We start from the raw sequence: 18,057 nt of genomic DNA on the forward strand, positions 1-18,057 counted from the left end.
ACGGGGCATGACCTTTATTATGATTGCTGATAGATTTGGAAAAGATTCAGTAGGTATGAAGTGCAAACAGTTGGGAAAAATGCTGTCTCTTTAGAGATGGTTCCTTGTGAAGATGATGACGATGGGCGCATGTGTTGGCATGTGACGTCATCCTGCCAAAGGACAGGCGTTGTTCTCCGCACAGGAGGACTGAACCGGGTCCGGCCCTGCTGGTCCATTTCAGGAAGACTCCAGTACAGGCCGATATGAGACAGTGAGAGCGCAACAGAACCAGCATCATCTGCGAACACCATGACGACGCAGCCTTAGTGCTTAGCATCCGCATCCTCAGCATCATCCGCGGCTCAGGTGCGCTGCTGCGCGCGTCCGTCCGTCCGTCAGGCAGGATGGAGTTCAAAGAGCTGGTAGACACCGCAGAGAAATGGTGCTCCGGTAACCCGTTCGACCTGATCTTCGCCGAGGATGTGGACGAGAGGCGACTGGACTTCTACGCCGAGCCCGGGATCTCGTTTTACGTGCTCTGCCCGGACAATCTTACCGGAGGAACCGACAATTTTGTAAGTATGACATAATCTAGTAAGATTCTCGGGGGTGGAGGGAGCTGTGCGCGTGTGTGAATGCTGTTGTGTTCGTAATACACTCGTTTCTCACAGAAAGTACTATGGTAAATAAATATGGTTTCTGCCCAAAATATATTTTAAATATATGTTGCATGGATGCTGTAAACATTGGAGCTCAATACAATGTATTTTTAAAATTGAAAATATATCCAGTTTCAACCTATACCGAGATATATTTCAAAATGTATTTCAGAGGCAAGAAAATACTGTGAAAATTGTGATATTGTTCTTCAAATGTATTTTTGTACGGCGAAATTATTTTTTTTTACATGCTTTTACAAATATATTTATATTTTAAAATAAAAATTTAATGAAAAATGTTATTCAGAAATATACAATAATATATATTGGTACAAAAATTGCAAAATATATAAAAATAAATGTGATGTGTAAGATGCAACATGCAACAATTTCACTTTACTTTAGAAGTTTACTATCCGGTATAGACTGATGGATGGCCTGGTCAGACAGGCACGGGTCATTATTGCAGGTGTTTTATCAGCACAAAGTTCTTATGCACACAGTTCACTAGACACTGTCTCAGAGGAATAAATAGTGCAGATAATCCTTTTTTTTTTTTTGTGCTGTAATGTAGTAAAAACGAAAGCTGCAGAGTTCTTGTGAATGTCTGTTAGATGCATGTTTGCTTTCCATTCAGGAATTGGTTTAAAAGTTTGAAATGAACCACGAGAGTTTACTGTAGTTCTCTTAAATCACACCACATGACCAGACCACATCAGACCGCTGCACCAGAGTCCCAGAGCTCACAAAAATATCAGCACATGCACTGCCAGAACAGGGATCTAATTACTCACACCAATCAATACACGGTTCTTTTGGATCACACACACACACACAGATTCAACTTTATTAATGGATAAAAACTACAGTGGATCCGAAGAGATAGAGAGAGAGAGAGAGAGAGAGAGAGAGAGAGAGCACTGTAAAAATCTTGATGGTTGTAGATTTAAAACTACAAATAAGCAGAATTTTGAACATTTTAAAACAAAGAAACGTTATTGTGCAAGTCACTAATGCTTAATTCTTCAGTGCAACATTTTCAGATTGTCATGTTGATAATATAATATGTAATGAAAACAATGTAAAAATAATAATAATAAAAAACATTTTTGATTTGGTGTAGAAACAACTTTCACTTAGAAACTGCTAGTAAATTTCACAAATAATTACAAAGAAAGAGCAAGTAATATCTTGAATTTAAATTTTGAAGTAGAAAGAATGAAATAGTACAACATGCCTGTAAATTTTTGTAAAACGTTGTAATTGTTTTATTTTTACAACTTCAAAAAGTTGACTTTAAAATAAAAAGAAAATGAAAAAAGAAGGATGCTGTAGCATAACTACTCACAACTAACTACAACTGAACTGAGTTTTGTTGAGCTCCTCTGGTTTGGCCTGCAGTGTTTCCTGTTCCTGGACAGATGCATAAATATAAAAGCCTGTCTCTCTGAAATCAGTAAAAGAAAGTTTTCTCTTCAGAGCTTCAGGCATTTGCTCACAACACAGCTTGAGCGGAGATCCCTGGAGAAAGACAGATTGTATAGAATTCATTCACCATATCAATATTAATAACCTTTAATAACAATTGTTGAGCGTTAGAATTCAGCAGAATTTTAGTTCAAGTTTGTGCATTCAGCAGCATTAGCTGTTTTCTTCTATTTAATAAAACTATAAGGTGTTACACACTCTGGAATTGTGTAAGCTTATTTTTATTAGAATTCTCTCTTCTACTTTATTCTATTCTATTCCCTCATTAAACATTTTTCTCATATGCAGTTTGGCAGAAGAAGATTATTTGGGCCATCTACTGAAAAATGGTGCCTTTTACTCGGATAAATATAACGGGACAAAGAGTTTTAGTGTCCCAGATTCTCTGCTGGAAGCTCATAATAATTCATTTTAACCATATATGGACCCATTTTATAAATCCAAAAGTAAACATATCTGTGAGTTTGAGATAAATATTTTTTTTTTTTACACATGCATATTTTAAGTCTGAAATTCTTCCTATTGCAGATGCTTTCTAGATGTGTAAAGGTTTTCATAAATATGTAAAACACTGTTTACTGTGCTTTGCAACCTCATAAAGCACAAATTTAAAATTTACTGTACATTTATGCATTTGGCAGGCACTTTTATACAAAGTGACTTACATTGCATTTAATCTAGATTTTTTTAGCAGTTCATGCACTCAGTAGGAATTGAACCCATGACTGTACTGTTGCTGGCAGCATGATTGAGCTTCAATGTAAAGTCTATATATGACAAAAATTTGGTTGAAATATGGCTGAATAAATATTTATATGCACATAAAATATAAAATTAAAAGATCATAAAGATCATAGTATTTAAACATCATCATCAACTGTAAATGCAAATCTTGAGCTAAATATTTGCTGCTGGTGAAATGATGTGTGTTTTCAGCATGTGTGGAGTGAGAGCGAGGACTGTCTGCCGTTCCTGCAGCTGGCGCAGGACTACATCTCCTCTTGTGGGAAGAAAACACTGCTGGAGGTACTAGACAAGGTCTTCAGATCCTTCAGGCCTGTAAGTCTCTCTCTCTACATTTAAGAATAATTCTAAGCACAATAAGCAATTATACAGTTCCTTAGTTTAACTTTGTAATGCATACGGTTTGCCAAGCAGTCCATATAAGCTGTGAATGCTCTGCATACCCAAGCCATTTGAGAGATTGGGATTTTTGAGTATTATCACTATAAATTCCCTTGGCATTTGAGGTGTAACATAAGGCTTACATAATAAAATGTTGGAAATATGCATGCAACTGACAATTTTCTGCAAATCTATACCAGTTACAGAGGCCTTTGGCGTTGGCGTCTGTGCTCTATTGTGATTATTGTTACATGGTTACATGGCATGCGGGAGATTTCATGCACAAGGAAAGCTGAATTGTCACATTGTGTTTGATGCAAAGCTAAAAATGTGATTAAATCAAATGAAAATAAGTTGTAACTGTATATTTTCATGTTTTCTCTAATAAAGCTTATGCTTAAAGTTAGCTGAAAACATATCTTCTTACATTTTTTGGCATAAACAAATTGTGTTGATGGTATTTAGCAACATGCTTGAGAAAATTAATCAAAGTAAAAATTTCTGAAGATTAAAATTTTTCAATTAATTTTCCCCACACTTGACAAATCTTGCCTGTGTGACGTGTACAGACGTTTTTTTTTTTATTTTTTTGAAATGTGACTGATGCAATCAAGGTTTTATAACCAAAATGATCTATTTGCAATCTTATAATGGAATCTTTGGAATGTCAATGCATGTTACATTTGAAAATTCAGTTCTCTTCTGTTCTGGTTTGATTCTATTCTATTCTATTTATTATGGAATGATTGTGAAATTATCCTGCAGCTCCTGGGTCTTCCAGATATTGACGATGACACATTCGATCAGTATCACGCAGACGTGGAGGAGGAACCAGAGCCAGACCACCAGCAGATGGGTGTGAGCCAGCAATAATGCCCAGCAGAGAGGCTCCTCGCTGGGCCACAGTCTCTGCATCGAGCCCTGTTCTCCTAATCTAACTCACCTGGCTCTTCTTCTTACATACACAAACACACACACACCGCACCATTAAACCCTTTAAAATCTGGACAGCTTTTCCTGCACCCTGATTTTAACTCAGATGATCATTATTTTGGTCTATATTATTTCACATTAACTTCTCATCAAATTCGAGCAGAGACAAAACAAATATCTCATTCCCAGCCTTTATAATTTATATATAAACCTGTCATGTGACTGGCTGTAGTAGATCAGAAACTTATGTTCAGAATGGTATGCTAGTGCACTGTATACTGCTGCACTGTTGGCACATGAGCTCATTACTTTGCATTTGTAATTCAGTGTCATGTAGTTCTCGAAAAATAAGGATGTTTTTGCATTTTGTATCCAATTTTGTGGTAAAAACATTTGAATTCTTGACAGTCGGTATCACACCCTGTTCATTCATCAGATTGGAAATGAAAGCTAAATTATGCACATTTTGATCAATTCTATCAATCTGGAATTTCTTGCAAACACAATTTACATGCAAAATAGTTATAGTGGTATACTAATATGATATTCTGAACATAACACTTGGGAATTTGCTTAAGGTAAATAATTAAGGAAAATCGTTTTTTTTTGTGCACCGATGAATTGTTCACTATGAGACCAGGAACTTGTAGTAAGAAAGTAAATATGGTCAATTATTTTGATTTCATGTTGATTGTAAAGAATCTAGATATCCGTGAATAAGACATTTTACCCCAGGTCTTGTGCTTTAAATCTCTCCAAAATACCTGCTAAATGACAAATAACCAAAGCTGATTGCAAGTGCATACAAAGTATCTGTGGTCAATGATCAAATGAAACAAGATCAGAAGGTAAAGTCTGATTGTCACTGGGGCAGAGGTGATGGAGTCAGTGTGTTTTTGGCTGGGTGAGACGTTTAAACAGACGCTTGATTAATCCTCTCTTTGCCTTTATTGTCTTTTGATTGTATTAATCAACTTCCAGTTAACTCTAGAGTTTAACCCGAGAAAGGTCAAACTGTGTATCTAAGTCTAAACTCTTAAAATAAAGGTTCTTCTGCGGTTCAACACTGAATGCAATTCTTATCAACATCCATTTTTGGCATCATAGGGTTCTTGAGTTGATATGGACTTCCTTAAAGGTGCTCTGTACGATTTTTACAAAGAGGTCTATCAGATGTTTGTATGCTATCTGGGTCATAATCTTTCGAGTTCTTGATGTGTTGAAGGGGCGTGACTGAGGCACACATTTTGGTCTGAGATGCGCTGCTCTCGTGCAACATCTAGTTGAGAAATCATAACGCATTTAAAGAAGGCGTTAAAGAACCAGAGACTGAGTAGTTGTAATTTTAACATAACATCAAACTTTAAAACCTGGATACCACCAGAACCTTTATTTTTAAGAGTAGGCTTATATGAGCTGATTCAGGTGACTGCTGTGTAATGGTCATGTGACCTCGACCTGTTTAAAGCATCATTTATCTGCTGTCATTTTATCAGTACAAACACATCCTGGTGGAAGGACAGCCACAGGAGAGGTCAGCACAGAAACAAACATGTTCCTCCAGGACGTACTGTGTGTGAATTTGCTGATGTTACACATGTGGCCGCTAAACTTCTTCTGCTTCCATAGTGTCTTCCTGCACAGCCCCAGTCTACAGTGAAGCGTAGAGATGAATTATACCAACATTAAATGGAAGTGTTACTGAGATCCAAGCTGCTGTTTTTATGTAGTTATGTAACAGCTCTGTACCAGATTGTGATTATTATTTTATTTTACTGTTTATTTATTTGTCCCATGATCTAAACTTATCAACTTTGCCACTTTTTGTGTAATTTTTTATTTCTTTTGCTTGACTATGTTACTTCATGTAACTTAACTTTTAAAAATGTATTTGTTTGTGTATAAGTATGTATGAATTTTTTTTAATCACCTGACTGTCTTCATTGTGTAACAGTGAAAGCTTTATACCGGATTTGTGATTTCTCTTTTATTTATTATTTATATTGTTTATTAGCATTTATCTATTGCTAATATTAGCACTTATTTATTTACTCCTTTGTGTGTGTAAATCCGTTTGTGGATGATATTTTCGTCACCTTTATAACTAATAATTTAATTTCTAAGAAGATTGTTCATTACAGTGTGGTATTTGGAAATATTGTTATTGATTTTAGATGAATGTTGATCAGCCCGTTGAGCCTGTAGAGTCATTTAGAATTAAACTGGAGTAAAATTCGTTTGGGTCAGCATGAACTGTAACCTGAAAGTCAACAATTAAATTTGAGCCTTATGAGTGTATTCTGTATTTCTTAATTTCATAGCAATGTTTTCATAACTGGTTAATCCTTGTGTTTTTCTCCACACACCAGTAAGCTGTTATTCTTCAGCACATCACATGAAACGCTGGAATTTGTTTTGATGACAATTTTAAATGGAATAGTTGTGAAGTTGCATCGTCCTACTCCAGTTCAGCAGGAAGCGCTCGCGCTCCGTGATAAAGCACGAGCAGAAGCAGCATCTCATGTGATCTTTCTTGGGCGTCTGTTTGAGTTGGTTTGCGGTGTGCTCGACTGGATTTACTCACATCGTCTGTCGGAAGTGTGCCAAGCTGTTTACGCTTTTCTCTTTTGCGCGTTTGGTGCATGTTTGGCATGCATCGGTCTCTATAGTTTTGCGCGTCTGGTTCAATTCGTGTCTCTTAGGTTTTGAAAGTTTTTATAGTATTATACAGTCAGTATGGGTCCTAAACAGAGCAGTCCGTCTGGAGGGGTTCGGATCCGGTCTTATTCCGGTTCCGATTGGTCTAACTCTGACGGGCGAGCTGCAATTCTGCGCTATTACGCGGGCGGTTCGACGGGACAGATCGGTGAACGGGTCCAGTATTCATCGCAAACACCCGGTTCGTTCATCCAGAGCGCCGTTATCCCGACCGGCGGCCGGAGAGATGAGCCAGACGGGCAGAGGACGCTTCTGATCGGCTCCTTACCCGCACACCTCACACCTCACCTGCTGGGGGGTAAGACACTGGACACACTCCTGCTCATTAACATCATAGAATGCATTTCACTATGGGCTTTTCTATATATTGTCATTTAATGAATATTGTTGATCTCACATGAAGAATTAACTTATTCTATAACCTTATCACAATTACAAGTATTGTGATATGTATTATATTAATGACAATCTGGTTAATATGTTCATATAATGCCAATAAGTCGATAATAATAAAATATATTATAATTATGTAGCTTATTAGTCTTATTTGATAATATCATGCAATAATCACAAGCTCACATGTGTATTCTGATAATATATAATGCGTTATTGACCATAGCAATGTAAAATATAGCCACATTTTAATATATAAAATATATGCATATGCAAAATATGAATAATCACAAGTAATCACAACTTTTACTGCTGATAGCCTATATTATAATGTTGCTTTTTGTCCTCAAATCACAGTAATATATTGTAATATTATAATTAATCTCGTTGATATATATTTTTTGCTAGCACCTGACCACTTAATACTAGCACGCATACCTATTCTATTCTATACTATTCTATTCTATTCACTGTAATTTATTTAAAATAAAAAAATATATCATACATATATTAACTTGTATTATAATGTAGATTATTGACCACATATTGTTGTTCGGATAATGTCAATAACTCCATAAATGTACTGTATTACAGTTTATTTTATTTGTGTTATATGACAATATCATAGTTGTATGCATTATAATATATAATAATGAATCATTTTGACTTTATATGATGTATTATCTTATTATATTGCCTTATCTTAATCAAGCTCATATGTGTTATTGTATATTATAATGTAACAGTCATTATAGGTCATACAGTATATACTTCAGAATTTAATGCAGATTATTGATGAAATCATTAAATTATGGTACAAGTACATAATGATGCCAGTAATTCAATATATGTCCATAAATTTTTATTATAATGTACCTCACTGGTTCTATACGATTACCTGATTATTATGGGAGCTTATCATAAAAAGGTCATGTGTGCACTATACTGTATTTTTATTTGATGAAGGGATAGATGTAGCATGATTGAGTGTTGTTTTATGGCTTATGTGTTGATGGTTTTATCATTGGTAAATGTGTGTGTTTCTGCACATCATGTTCAGAATGGCCTGCGATCAGAACTGTACGGACACTGTTGATTTGTTGTGGTTGTTATATGGTCTCTAAACACAGAGACTTCCTTATCCAAAAACAAGACTTCATAGAAATGTGGTCCTTTAACCTTCCTGATGTGTTTTTGTGGGTTAAAACGGGTGATATAATGCTAATGAATGAATATTGTATGCAAGGTCTGTCTTTCAGGATTACATTGACTGAGAACATGAAGGTCAACCTGCAGTTTTATTATTTTAGTGAGCTTTGAGGGGCAATAAACATCAAACATTAAGAGGGTTTAGTGAGAGGTTCCAGACTTGATCTTACTGCGATAATGACAGTTTGTATTAAATAAATGCTTGATAGTTGGTCAGATTGATAAGAATCAGGGAGGAAAATTTAGCTTATGGGTAACAGATGTGTGAACATGAGAAAAACGTCATATTTGTCAGCAAGACATTTATGAGCCATATTTCCTGTTGAAATCCTTTTTATGAATACATGTTTCCGTTAACTGAATCTTTTTGATGTTATGATGCATAGTCTGACATATAATTCTATAAAATAATTTAAAGAAGAATAGCACCCTTAAAAAAAATTCTGCTATTGTAGTTGCAGAGTCAAATAGAAAAAAAATAGAAAAAAGACTGATAGAATAGTGTGTTGGAAGTGTCGCAGTGTTTATATTTTTCATGGAAATCAACTCCCAAATGGTGTACTTATACTTAGCTGGGATAGCAAAGACTGAAGGGACATTCTGCTCTTTGTGTCAATGCACAAGATTTGGGTCAAACTGGAGTGTGAAGGTTAAAGTGCAGGAAGCATGTGTGTGTCATGTGGCTGCTCCAGATGCAGTGTGTTCAGATCAGTGTGTTCTTCGTCAGTTCACATGCTGAGCTTAAACATGAACATTTGGACAATATAAGTTACAGAGAACACAAACAGAATATGCATTAACCAAATTTGACCAGAAATTTCTTAAGTTAAATTCCTTAAGATTTTATGCATAAAAACTTGATCGACTCAATGAAAAAGACCTCTCAGAATAATTAGAGTGCAAAGATTTTTCTTGCATTTTCTGTGACAGGAGTTCAGAATTTTGGGATTGTTGTTGTTGTTGTTGTTGTTATTATTATTATTATTTTTTTTTTTACAGTTTTTCTCGATAGCTCAAACACATTTCTTGAAATGGTGGCTTATTTTCTCAAAACTCTAAACACAAATCCATAACCTCTCACCCAATTCCCCATACTTCCTATTTTCAGGTCAAAATGAAACTCTCCACTCAAAACCATTCAATCTTGCTGAAAAAAAGAATCTTTGCCCTCGGACATGACATGCATCCCCTCAACAACAAAAAATAAAATAAAAAATACACACTACAACACAGTCTTACACAATAGTGAGATCAATTCATAACACGGTTGCAAAAATCTTCTTTTGGCAATCAGGTATTATTTTACAGCTCAACATCTCTTACAGAATATACAACATAAACAGAGCAGAAACATACTAAACGTAACAGATACATTGAAATTCAACAGTAAGCTTTAAGAAAATATTATTTTCTTTACTGTAAAGAGATCTTAGAGTACAGTAGATGAAAGCACTAGAAAAGAAAAGGTCAAATATCAAAGAATTGAATATGAACACATCTCTCATTTCTGCAAATATACAGTACATGTACAAATCAGTTCAACATTTATGAGTTTGAGGGTGTACAACTTTTGAGAAATGTGTCTTTGTTTCGAAAACTGAATGAATGATTTGGAAAATTGGACCAAATGAATCCGTTATAGTGTGTTAGCAATTGAGAAAAACTGTAATGCGACATCAATTTTAAATGGTTATTTTGTGATGAATACTGCCAAAAATCGACTATTATGAATTGAAGCTTAACAATGAAACATTAGGTCCCTATTTGACTTGATTTTGTGGAATTGTTCCTGAATTGCGAATTTCAGCAAAAAACTCACTTCATGCATAATAATAACTGATCATTCATTGGTCAGTAGTCATCATGACTCATGTACATCCTTGTCAAACAATAAATATTTTCAGTAGACATCTTACCTTTGGGTAATTTAAGACAAGTTGGAGATGATCCTAAAATTAGAAGGTATGAAATGCTTTAAGGGCATTTCTTTTTTTCAGGAATTAAAATTCTTAGGTTTATTGATTCTGAGCAATCAGTAAAAAAAAAAATGTTCTTGGGAATATAAAATCTTCCTAAGTGTATTTTTAAGGTGGAAAATAAGAAATCAGTTTCAAAGAATTGTATTCTTAATGTGTCATGAATCTGGCCCCTGGTCTGATCTGATGTGTATGCCATATTAAACAGTAGAGAGTGGTTTTATTGGGACAGCAGTGATCCTTAAGCAACCTTTGTTGTCATAACTCAAGCACTTGTTTCACTTTGACCTTTAACCGCCTGCCAGAGGAGAGTCAGATAGTGTTCCCTTTGATTCCTCTGGGCCACACACACATAATGCACACAGCTCTGTCTTATACTGGCTTCTTGTAAAAGCTGTTTATGTCTGTAATCAGTCTGGAGATGCTGTCATGTGTCAGAGGCTCCTCCCCATCAGTACACAACTGACTAACCTTTATTTTTATTTTATTTACTTCCTGTTAATGTTTTGTCAGTACAGACTGACACTGATTAACAGGTGTGTGCGTCTGTCTGTGTGTGTGTGTGTGTGTGTGTAACCAAGCACTTAAATGCATTTATTCTCTCAGTGATAACATTTGCCCTGCTTAAATAGTTAGTTATTGATGGGTCAATGCATTAGTGGTTGTGAATAAGTTCTCATTATTATTAAATGTGAATGTGCAAAGAACAGGAAACATGTGCAACACACAATCACACTTCATTTAGAATATAATTTGTATTTTATTTTTTTGGTTTTCTGTATATGGCCATCAGAAATGCATTGTAATTAAGCTTTGAGCTCATTGCTCTTTATTGTATTCTGTTGCATAATATTTTGCATTGTGGAAAGACTGGGGTGTTTAATGCACAGAATAAAATGCAGCCTGTTACACAGATTTATTTTCAGCTTGTTGGGTAAAACGTTCAGTGCATAATATATATTGTATAGGAGTAAGAAAGGAAGAAAGACATTTTTACAGCCATTTTTATAGGCACAGGAACTAAATGCTGTGTGATTCTAATCAAGTAACATACAGAATAAATTCAGGAAAAATACACTTACCAAACACAAGTATGTGGATGACTTTTGTCTCTTCTTTTTGTTTGTTTCAGCTGGATTTGACTGTCCCATGTGCTCAAAGTTTGTCTGTTCTGATGAAATAGATGTTCATCTACTCAAGTGTTTCTCTAAACCCAGACTCCATTATAACGGTAAGAATAATCTTCACTGCAGCTGGTCACTGTTTTTCTGTCTAGTTAAAATCATTGGCCTCTTCCTGCAATCTTGAGCTCTCAAACAGAGCTGAAGCTATTGAAAAATATCTGAAATAATCAGGAAACTGAACTTATTTCATGCTGGACCGCTATCAGCTCCACTGAAAAACAAAATGAAAATGCAGGTTTGTTTTGTTGTGTAAATGTGGCCCGTTTGTCATCAGCTGCTTCTCTGATGCTAATAGTGATGTTGTGATGTTTTCTCTGTCTGTAGATGATGTTTTGTCCCGGGACTCTGGCGAGTGTTCGATATGTCTGGATGATATGGTTCAGGGGGACACCATCGCTCGACTGCCCTGTCTCTGTGTCTACCACAAAGGGTATGAGAAACATTCACTAACAGTCATACACACACATACCTGCTGTGGAAATCAGCTCATCTTCTGCTCCTCCAGGTGTATTGATGAGTGGTTTGAGATCAACAGATCGTGTCCAGAACATCCCACAGATTCACATTAAAACAGGTCAGTTGTTAGACAGTGGTGCCACCAGAAACCAACAGTTGAAACAAAAAATTACAAAGTATTTTTTTCTATCTGCAGATGATCAAATAAAGAAGAGCAGCAGAAAAGGGCTCAGCTTATATTTTCTCCATGATCTGACTCGCTTTGACACTAGATGATGAATCCATCACTATCTGAGACATATATGGACCTAAAACCTGCTGTGCCGAATCAAAATGAAATGTTGCTTATACTTTGCACAGTTCTGTTAGCAGACCTGAAGGCTGTTTTACAGTAATGTAGCTGCCATCTTTACCCATGATGCTCTTCGGAGATCAGATGGTGGACTGCAGTACTGCTTCAGGTCAGAGTAACATAACAGCGGTTTCATGATCAATAACCACAAGATGAAACACATTCTCCTAACAGGACTTTCTGTTCAACTGTTTTAAACCAAAGGAAGAGATGTTTAGAAAAGAAATGAATATAGAGGACGATGACCATAGAAGAACATGAAAGACCTAATCAAATATATTTTCTGTACACATAGATTTTTGAAATTATATTTAAAATAGATGAACCAGTTGTAAATATTTTTGATAAATGCTGTTAATTTTTTTTCCCCCAATGTTATTAATGTCATGTATAAATAAAATCAAAGAGCTCTGGAATGTAAAGTGTCATTTTTTGCTTTGTTTCTGAATGACTATTATTCTGTCCAACAACATTAGGTGTTTCTATTAGTGTTGTCACGGTACCAAAATTTCAGTATTCGGTACCGATACCAGTGAAAATCCACCGTTCTCGGTAACAATTTCGGTACCAAAGCAAAACACAAAAATATGCTAATTAAAAAAAAAAAAATTTAGCACTAAAAATAAAACCAATGCCATTCTTTATACTTATTTACAATTGTGTTTAAAGTTTTTCTACAAGTTATATAATTATGAAAAACAGTAAACAAGTTTCACCCAAATTTAATTTGTCTTTTAATTTATGAAATTTAAATTTTATTTTTGGTAAATAAAGGGGATTTGCTATTAAAATTAAAACATGGAAGAAATATTGGTATTTATTTCTTTAAAAAATAAAGTTTTATACATATTTTTCAACAGTAGTAGCAGTATCACATACATTTTACTAAATAATAGTAATATTTCTAGCACAATGCCTTTATGTAAAAATTAACTTTTAGGCCTAATGAATGCATATTTGTCATTTTAACTGAACTTAAGACTGGTGGTGATGCTTAAGATATTTTTGGTCATTGAGGGTTTCTGTAAAAAAATAGTAATAGATCATATTAATTATTATTAAAAGATAATACTACTAATTCTACTATCATACTAATGTATATACAATGCACTATGAATTGATGAGCTGCTGGGTTCATGAATATTAATCTCGTTGTCTGCGTTCGGTCAAAATGATTTGCTGAAATCAAAACAGGGACGGTAAGAGATCAGCGCCAGCCAATGAAATTGCCATTTGCGCATTAGCTCCGCCCACTACCGGAGAAACCGATATGTCTTCTTTTTTTTTTTTTTTTTTTTTTTTTTTTTATTTAGTCAGTTCAAGTACAAAAACATTTCAGTACAATACAAAAAAAAAAGAAAGGTTACAAAGTATTAACAATACAGCTCAAAATATTTTACCAGAAAAACAAAAAAAATAAAAAAATAAACATAAACATAAGAGCAATTACAAAAATATAAGTATAACATATCAGGGCAGTTATATGTATTTGAAAAGCTTTAATATTTGTATTGTTTTTATAAGCTTTTTATTTTGTGATCTCATGTTTAAGAGAGTTTCAAAATATATTGTTAGATCAGTGTTATAGAAGGCAATATAGGAGGGTTTCTTTTGAATTATTTTTGTCTTATGAATATAAAATTTCGCCAAAATGATAAAAAGATTAATTATATAATTTTGTTTTTCAGAAAAAGATGGGTTTTGGAAACAAAGTAAAATGTCATGAGGGTCTAAATTAAGACATTTGTTCAATTTTTTTGTCATATCCATTTTAAAGTCAGTCCAAAAAGAAATAGAAAAAGGGCAATATAAAAATAAATGTTCAATGTCTTCAAGTGATGTATTACAAAAAGTGCACTTATCACAAACAGCGTGAATATATCTACTAATGGTTGCATTTACAGGATAGCATCTATGAATAATTTTGTACATTACTTCTTTGACTTTATTAGAAATATAAACTTATAGGGCATAGTCCAAATGTTGCGCCAAGATATACAATAAGGTTTAAGCCACTTTGATTTACATGGAGGACTGGATCCAACATTAAAGGAGTTTCTTATAAAGTTGTTATTAAAACCTTTATCAAATAAAGAGAGACCATTTACAAAGAGTTGAGGATTTTGTAAAGATGTATTATTGATATCTACATCTGAAAATTTGTTTAATATTAGTATGCCATTAGGAATAGCCTTAATTACTTTGTTAAATTCTTTTTCATTTACAAATAAACCATATTTTGAAATAAAATTAGGGTAGGAGTAAAATTGCCCATTTTTGTCAATTAGTTGGCTAACAATTAAAATGTTGTGTTGGACCCAATTCTCCATGTACAAAGATTTTTTATTATGAATGATATTACTATTGTTCCATATAAAACACCTACTGGGAGAAAAATTGTGTTTGTACAAAAGGGACCAGAAAAGTAATGTTTGTTTATGATAGTTAGCTAAAGCAATTGGAAGTTTACCGGTCATATAAGGACACTGCAACAAAAAGTTTAATCCCCCAAGTCTCTTGAACAAAAAATAAGGGACTATATTAAATATACTTGTTTGATTTTTTAAAAAGTTTTTAAGCCTATTTATTTTTAGAATTTGGTTAAAGATATTAAAATTAAGAACGTTTAATCCACCATCAGATAGTTTATTAACAAGAACGCTCTTCTTAATTTTATGAGGTTTGTTTTTCCAGATGAAATTGAAGAGTAATTTATCCATTTGTGAGCATATATCCTTTGGGGCACTAAGTGAAGAGAAAAGATATGCTGCTCTTGAAAGACCTTCTGCCTTACTCAATAGAATTCTCCCTTGAATAGAAAGATCTCTTGCTAACCATGAGTTATATTTCTTTTGTATTTTTTCAATAATAGGCAAAAAATTGGAGTTAACCATTACATCAGTGCTTTTAGAAATTTTAATTCCTAAATAGGTTACCATACTTTTAACAGGAATATTACACACAGTGGATAGGTTGTTGTTTTTAAGTTGTAGGATCTCACATTTAGATAAATTTAAATTCAATCCAGAGAATTTTGAGAAGCTATTAATCATGTTTAGAGCCAAAGGTACCTCAGAACTATCACCAAGAAAGATTGTTGTGTCATCAGCAAGTTGCGATATTTTAATTTGTCTTTCATGAATTTCAATCCCTTTAAAAGGGTGTTGGTTTATCATATTGCTTAACACTTGAGCTACAACTAAAAAAAGGAATGCAGAAATTGGGCAGCCTTGCCGAATGCCTCGGTTTATTTCAAATCTGGGAGATGTCCCATTAATAAGTTTAATAGAGCTATTACTACCATAGTACATCGTTTTTACACCTTTTATAAAATATTCTCCGAAACCAAAGAATTTTAAGGAATCAAATATAAATTTATGGCTAACTGTATCGAAAGCTTTTCTAAAATCTAAAAAGAGTATTAAAGGGTCACCATTTAGTAAATTGCTATATTCTACTAAATCAATAACTAAACGAATATTAGAGGAAATATGGCGTCCTTTCATGAAACCACATTGAGTTTCATCAATTATCTCATTTAAAGCATTTTTCATCCGTTTTGCAAAAACTGCTGCCATTATTTTATAATCATTATTTAATAATGATATAGGTCGCCAATTTTCTAATAATAGTCTATCTTTTTGAGGTTTAGGGATCAATGTGATGACGCTTTGTCTAAGTGATGTAGGTAAGGATCCTTTGTTGATGGCCTCTTCATATACTGCTAATAGGAATTTAGATATATCGTTTATAAAAGCTTTATAGAATTCTGATGAAAGGCCGTCATTTCCGGGGGATTTGTTGTTTTTTAGTGTCTTTATACAGAACTCAATTTCACTTAAAAAAAGATTTTCAGAACATTCAATTCTACTTTCTAAAGATAGCAATTTTGGATTTCTAATGGTTTTAAGAAGAATTGAATTATCTTGGTCTTCTCCTAATGAATATATATCTGTATAATATTTAGAAATAAATGTAGAGATTGTGTTTAGGTCTTCAGTAACAAAGTTATTTATTTTTAATTTTCTAATTAGGCACATTTCTGCATTCCTTTTCTCGAGGCTAAAAAAATATTTACTATTTCTTTCACCTTCTTCCATCCATTTTCTTCGAGATCTTACAAAAGCACCTTTGGCTTTTTCTTGATAAATATGGTCTAATTCTTTTTGCAAATTATCTAAAACATCATTATTGGATGGGTGTGTAGATGTTTGAGTTAAATTGGAAATCTCTTTAATTATATCTTGAATACGTGTTCTTTTTTTCACTGCCAATTTTTTCCCAAATTGAATACTGTATTTTCTTATTTCAAATTTTAATAGTTCCCATATCTTGCCATATTCCTTCTTAATATTTGCCTGCTGCCAGTATGTATTTATTAATAATTGGATTTGTTTCACATAATCTTCATGGTATAAAAGTGAATTGTTTAGTTTCCAATAGCCTACATTTCGAGAGTTACACTGGATATCTTCAAATTTAATACTTAAAGTTAAAACTTTGTGATCAGTAAGAATAGCTGGGGAAATTTCAGTTTGTAAAACTTTTTGTTCCAAGTCTAAGGAAATTAGCCAAAAGTCAATTTGCGATTGCAGAGTCATTTGTTTATTGCTCCATGTGAATTGTCTAACAAGGGGGTGTCTATATCTCCAAATGTCCATGAGAGCTAAATTATTACAAAAATTCTGGAGGATGTTATTTTTATTAAAGACTTTGGAGGGGAATCTATCTAGAACATTATCATGAACCATATTAAAATCTCCGCCAATAATTATTTTTGCCATTGGAAATTTAGTTGAGAAAATATTGACATTTTCTTCTATTGTGTCTAACAATTCACAATTTAAAGAAGAAGAGTTGTAACCATAAATATTACATAATATAAACAAATGACTGCTAGTTTCAACAACTATAATTACCCAATGCCCTTTAACATCACATTTGTTACAAATAATTTTTCCTCTAAAGTTGCCTTTCAAAGTGCTTACACCAGCTGAATGGTTGTTTCCATGAGCTAACCAGAGATCATCTCCCCACTGATTCTTCCAAAATAAAACATCTTCCACACTTGAGTGGGATTCTTGTAAAAAATAAAATCTGCCTTCATTTCTTTGCAAAACAAAAATATTGCTTTTCTTTTAACAATATCTCGAATGCCCTTTACATTAAGTGAAATGAGTGATAACTCCGTTATAATATAACAAGTTACAACAGGAGAAAAAATAACAGAAGTATGAGGAGGGTTTGGTTTATCCTCAATTTCAAAAGCAGAACAAATTTACTATAGCCCAATATACGAACATTATATATGAACTAAAAAACGTTAAGTTTGAACAAAAAAAAACAACAACAACCGTGCATGCGTTTGTGGCCATACATCTCAGATGTCTGAGGATCAGTTACCGTAGGCTACTTGTTCAGCTTATCTTTTGGCCTTCTGCATTCAGTTTAATCTCAATACCTTCAATGAACGCCTTGGACCCGACATAGTAGGCTTTTCTGTTATCTTCGCGTGCTTTCTTCACATGTGGCCATAAAAGCGATCGTCTGTCTTTTTCATCCTTGGTCAGATCCTCCACGAA

General features: G+C 33.8%; 2 protein-coding genes across 2 annotated transcripts; both read left to right on the forward strand.

Annotated features, from left to right (window-relative positions):
- Positions 1 to 147: 147 nt before the first annotated feature.
- Positions 148 to 6,485, forward strand: mturn (maturin, neural progenitor differentiation regulator homolog (Xenopus)). The gene is made up of 3 exons (XM_059508973.1): positions 148 to 557; positions 3,066 to 3,188; positions 4,020 to 6,485. The coding sequence occupies exons 1-3, from the start codon at positions 387 to 389 to the stop codon at positions 4,125 to 4,127; spliced, it is 402 nt and encodes a 133-aa protein (XP_059364956.1). The 5' UTR covers positions 148 to 386; the 3' UTR covers positions 4,128 to 6,485.
- A 212-nt stretch (positions 6,486 to 6,697) lies between these two features.
- LOC132104616 (E3 ubiquitin-protein ligase znrf2-like) lies at positions 6,698 to 12,897 on the forward strand. Its single transcript, XM_059510174.1, has 5 exons — positions 6,698 to 7,203; positions 11,616 to 11,714; positions 11,992 to 12,097; positions 12,173 to 12,241; positions 12,320 to 12,897. Exons 1-4 carry the CDS (start codon positions 6,924 to 6,926, stop codon positions 12,234 to 12,236), a joined length of 549 nt encoding a protein of 182 aa, XP_059366157.1. The 5' UTR covers positions 6,698 to 6,923; the 3' UTR covers positions 12,237 to 12,241; positions 12,320 to 12,897.
- The last annotated feature ends 5,160 nt before the right edge of the window (positions 12,898 to 18,057 follow it).

The sequence above is a fragment of the Carassius carassius genome, chromosome 25 (assembly GCF_963082965.1).
Source record: "Carassius carassius chromosome 25, fCarCar2.1, whole genome shotgun sequence".
Classification (NCBI taxonomy): domain Eukaryota; kingdom Metazoa; phylum Chordata; class Actinopteri; order Cypriniformes; family Cyprinidae; genus Carassius; species Carassius carassius.

Excerpts from the sequence above, each read along its gene's own strand:
- LOC132104616 (XM_059510174.1), top strand. The coding sequence starts at position 6,924 with ATGGGTCCTAAACAGAGCAGTCCGTCTGGAGGGGTTCGGATCCGGTCT. Across the intron at positions 11,715-11,991 it reads ACCCAGACTCCATTATAACG|ATGATGTTTTGTCCCGGGAC; the intron begins GTAAGAATAATC and ends CTCTGTCTGTAG. Across the intron at positions 12,098-12,172 it reads CTCTGTGTCTACCACAAAGG|GTGTATTGATGAGTGGTTTG; the intron begins GTATGAGAAACA and ends CTGCTCCTCCAG.
- mturn (XM_059508973.1), top strand. The coding sequence starts at position 387 with ATGGAGTTCAAAGAGCTGGTAGACACCGCAGAGAAATGGTGCTCCGGT. Across the intron at positions 558-3,065 it reads CCGGAGGAACCGACAATTTT|CATGTGTGGAGTGAGAGCGA; the intron begins GTAAGTATGACA and ends GTGTGTTTTCAG. Across the intron at positions 3,189-4,019 it reads TCTTCAGATCCTTCAGGCCT|CTCCTGGGTCTTCCAGATAT; the intron begins GTAAGTCTCTCT and ends ATTATCCTGCAG.